Below are 4,641 nucleotides of genomic sequence, written 5' to 3'. Positions count from 1 at the left end.
TGATGATCTCTAAACTTCATATAATTAGTTCCATGCCTTGCATCTACAAAGCACGTTGCTTCAACAAAAATAAACGAAATGTTTAAGATAAATCGAAGGACATGTAAACATTTTTCTATGTGCTGTTATCAACCATGACTAATTCTATAAAATGTTATTTTGAGCTGAACAATATTTAAATCTAGTGTCTTGCCACAACAAATTCTGCTTTCAAAATGCTCTCTTTCACTACAAATCCAAACAAAATTGCATCCAAGAATACTCTCTTTCTTGTTGAAAAGTGCATCAGTTACATCACAAAATACAGTATTTAAATGTTTCACTTAATTTTACATATCAGCCGGTTTAAAATTTTAAAATACATCATCCCAAAGAAGCATGGCTCATAATTGTGGAAGTTGTCAATGCTCCAATGGTTCAACAGCTGTCTTGAAGAGAAGGATATAAACCTTATCAATGGAAAAGTATAAAAATCCACCAAGAGAATGAGTAACATAGGACCCAAAGCTAGTACCCACAATGCAGTGCCAAGCTGGACCATATGAAGAATCAAATTCCTGAAAACCCATTAAGTTTCTATCATTAGCCATCTAATTTGTTCATACCAGAAAACAAAACTTAGAACTTTTACACTAAACCATACATAGCTCAAGAGGGAGGAAAAAAAGGACAATATTCAGCAATAGTTTTTCATGTAATGTCCGTTTGAAATCAGTGAAGAGCCAAAAGAAAAGAAAAAAAGTAAAACTTTTTAATCCACACAAACTTTGAGAAAAAATGAAAATTATGAGCGTAATAGATGAAGCAAGCTAATAATAAAATCTGTCCCATAAGTAATAAAAATTTCACTGACATTCATTTCAGAGGACAGACACTGGATATCCATTCCGTTTGTGTAATAGGAATTCTAATAACCTTTAATATCATCTGACAACATAAGGCCATATCAATGAAATGAAGGACCAAATAACATTTTCATCAGAAAATCAAACCTATACCACGCAGCCTATTTATTAATTTTACAACCAACATACCTAACATACTTTCCAATTTATTATAACTCTTAATATCTTTTGGCAACCCTGGAGAGTCACAGCAAAAAGAGTAATGCAATCCTCAGAGGACCACAAAGATACCAAACTCATAAGGATACCCACCTTCACCTTCACTATTTAACTGAAAATGACTAAGCCTGAGGTCAACAACATCAACAATTGCTGAAAATCTTTATTCATGACTGCAACAAGTACGTTTTCTGCATCTCAACATGCCCTTCTATTTTCTATGATCACCTGTGCATTCATGCTGAGTTCTATAGTATACAAATAGCTATAGAACTCAGCATGAAAAATCCATGCATTCTTGACCAAAACCAAATGCAAAAACTAGTTTTAACACTTCATTGTAACTACAACTGTGTTCTCTCCAAATTACTATCTAAAGGGTACAAGCTTGATCCTTTGAATCCCTTGTACAAGAGCCTTGGGAGTAGTACCACACCATAAAAGTTAGATGTTGTAGTTGGAGAGCGCAAGGCTTATGAATACGATACTAGATCCTAACATTGGACCTTCTATGTAGTCCTTTTATTAGCCTTACACAAACATTGCAAGCTAGAAGATATTGTTGTAGGATATATCAATGGTTCCATTTCAGGTTAGTAAAGTCACAATCAAATCATGACACTTGGACTGGTATTGTCTTAAACATAAAGAGTTGTGTTTTGACTATCAAGTATAACTTTGACCAAGTAATAAGTATTTGCTGTAACAATTGGTATCAGAACCACGGTCACCAATTGGATTCTTGGTAGAACAATAGCTTAGGAAGATAGCGTTGCAGGTTGCAGGTTGCACAAGGTTGCACAAAGTTGCACAATTATCCCGCGATGATATAAAGAAGAATCACACCACAAAAGTTAGTTGTCGTAGTTGGAGAGGCAAAGGCCTTATAAATCCCACAGAATCTTGTACATCTACTATGGGACTCAAGTCCCGTAACTTGTTATTGAATAATAAAACCTTTCAATGACAAAATTCCATTTATAAATTGCTTAATTTCCCAAAGAAAACCAATAATTTTAGGATCTTCATCAGATCTGAAACCTCTAATTTAATATACTAAAAGAGGACATACCTACTCTCCCCAAACCCCATTTGGTAGGAGCATTATCCATTGGTTCACCCTTTACACATGTGTACTTGTTTGATATCATTAACAAAACGACTGAGAGAATATTCAACCCATGTTTAAGACATTTACATATTTGATCAGCTATGTTACCATGTACCCTTTACAAGTAAGAAGTGGAAAAACATTTTGGGATAAGAAGAAAAGAGAAAAATCGTTTTAGCTCAAGTCCTATACTGCAAACAAGGTAAGGCCTATTTGGTTTGAGTTCTATTCTTTTCTTAACTTTTACTACTTTTTATAACTCGGGATTGTAGAGCAGGAACACTAATAAGAGATAAAGGAAAAAGTAAAGGTTTTCAGAAAATGGCATCAGATCTGAAATCGTACCACATTATTTATCAAAATACCCCGCTACAAGACTTCAAATTATAATAAAAAGAAAAAGATTCAGAGGGAAAATGGAACTGAATTCCTAGTATTGGTGAATTATGAGCACCAGATTAAAGTAAGGGCTTTTGCAAGCTCAGAATGTGTGGCTTTGGTGCATTTGAGAAGGAAAGTGAGATAAAAGCAACAGAAAACTTAATGGAACCACCTAATAACTGCGAAGCATAAACAAAGTTCAGAGATTTGTAGAGAATGATTTGGAAAGTTATTTAAGGTCAAAAATAGAACAGAAAGCCAGAAAGAATATGCAGACTGTGGGATCAAAATACAGAGTTCAATAATCAGTTAACAATTAGAAAAAAATATCCCTCCAACACTACAAGTATTCAAAACCCACTCTTTCAGCATACTGAATAAAACACAAGAAAAAGATTACCAAACCATGTGTGCTTTCAAGATACCATTGGCAAGGATGAGAAACCAACATACACACACAACAAAAATTACCACGTAGAAGGCAAAGAAAAAGAAAAAGGTTAGTTTCAATAAGCTGACTGAAGCAGAAATCCACTATGCATATTCCATTGATGTAACCCAATTAACCTAATACCAACACCCAAAATCAAAATGTGCATAGAAATTTGGCTATATACTTAATTATGTAACATCATTATTCATTTCTAAACAATAATAAGAGCTAGGCAAATCAAAGAGTCAATATTAAATAAGAGAAAACAAATATGTATGGGTCATCAAATTTTTTGGTGTGATTCTCAAATCAGAGGTAGAATTTTCCCTCAGTAATGTCCATTACAAAAGGTTTATATTACAGAAGAGTACTTAAAGTAAAGAAGGAATCACACCTAAGTTCTGCTCTATTAAATATGCAGTCACAAAAAGTCACTAATTTTACTCAGCCAAGACATTTAGAACCAATAACACCATTTTTCCAAAAGCTTCCAAGTCAGACTCTATTGCAACTTTGCATCATGGGTCAAAGATCAGACCCCAAAAACAGATTTTTGAAAATTTTCCCAGAAGATACAAGAAAAAGAAAGAGTTATATAAATATATATGTAACCTTTTTAAGGGAAAGTGCAAGGAGTTTGCTGTCAAGTTTGGTGCCAGGTAGCAGAGATTCCAAGTGGAGACGTGCATAATGGAAGGCGTGGTTCTGCAAAGGGAGAGGCATGTCACAAGCTCTGACATGAACCTTGAGATCCTCATGCTGCTCTATGGACTTCTTCTTCTGTATCAAACTGCTCAGAAACTTGCTCCTTCTCTCTAACTCCTTTTCTGCTTCTTCCATGTGCTGTGGTTGTATCCCCTTCTGAGTTTTATCTTACACTCTCATCACTCACAACACAAACCCTTTTCTCCTCTTCCACTTTGGCTTCTCACTCTGCTCACCACTCCCAGAAAGAGAAGAAGGTACTGCACAGTATAATGGAATGAGTATAAGAAGGAAGTTTAGAAACAACAAAGTACAAAAGGAAGGGTTGTTTCATTCTTTCACTATACACACTCTCACAGTTAGATTATCAATATAATTTAATATTTCTTTATTAGAGGAACCAATTAGACTGAATTCTTAGATGAATCTATCACCCTTTTTCATGAATACATGCTACAAATTATGATAGAGCATATTAATACTATTTTATAAATTATTAAAATTGAGTAACTAAAAAATTATCATAAGAATGAAAATTGGAGTTTTTTTTTTCCATATGTAATCCTTAAACTTATATATAAAATTAAAATTTGTTTATATTTTAAATTTTAATATATTTTATTTTCAAATTTTAAAAATGAATAAAAATATTAAATAATATTTCAAATTGACATTTAAACATCAATATATAATATAAATAATTTAAAAATCAGTCTAAAACACCGATTAAATAAAAAAATTAATACAATTAAATTAAGAGAATTATATTAATTTATTTTTAAAATATATCAAAATTAAGATAAAAATAAAATCTAATTTTTCATGAAAATAAAATCATATTTAACTATTTTTTTATTCACATTTATGTTTTTCATCATCTAAATAGAAGAACTTTCAATTTTAATGACGAAACATAAAGAAGAAAAGTTGGCTAGCCATCTATCTCA

At 32.4% G+C, this 4,641-nt stretch overlaps 1 protein-coding gene across 1 annotated transcript; it reads right to left on the bottom strand.

Moving 5' to 3' along the window:
- Positions 1-202: 202 nt before the first annotated feature.
- LOC124823758 (uncharacterized) lies at positions 203-4,038 on the bottom strand. The gene is made up of 2 exons (XM_047296049.2): positions 3,602-4,038; positions 203-557 (listed from the first exon to the last, which is right to left on the bottom strand). The coding sequence occupies exons 1-2, from the start codon at positions 3,827-3,829 to the stop codon at positions 402-404; spliced, it is 384 nt and encodes a 127-aa protein (XP_047152005.1). The 5' UTR covers positions 3,830-4,038; the 3' UTR covers positions 203-401.
- Between the last annotated feature and the right edge of the window lie 603 nt (positions 4,039-4,641).

The sequence above is a fragment of the Vigna umbellata genome, chromosome 4 (assembly GCF_029865625.1).
Source record: "Vigna umbellata cultivar VRB3 chromosome 4, Vumbellata_1.0, whole genome shotgun sequence".
Classification (NCBI taxonomy): Eukaryota; Viridiplantae; Streptophyta; class Magnoliopsida; order Fabales; family Fabaceae; genus Vigna; species Vigna umbellata.
This window is presented reverse-complemented; position numbering and strand designations above follow the sequence as displayed.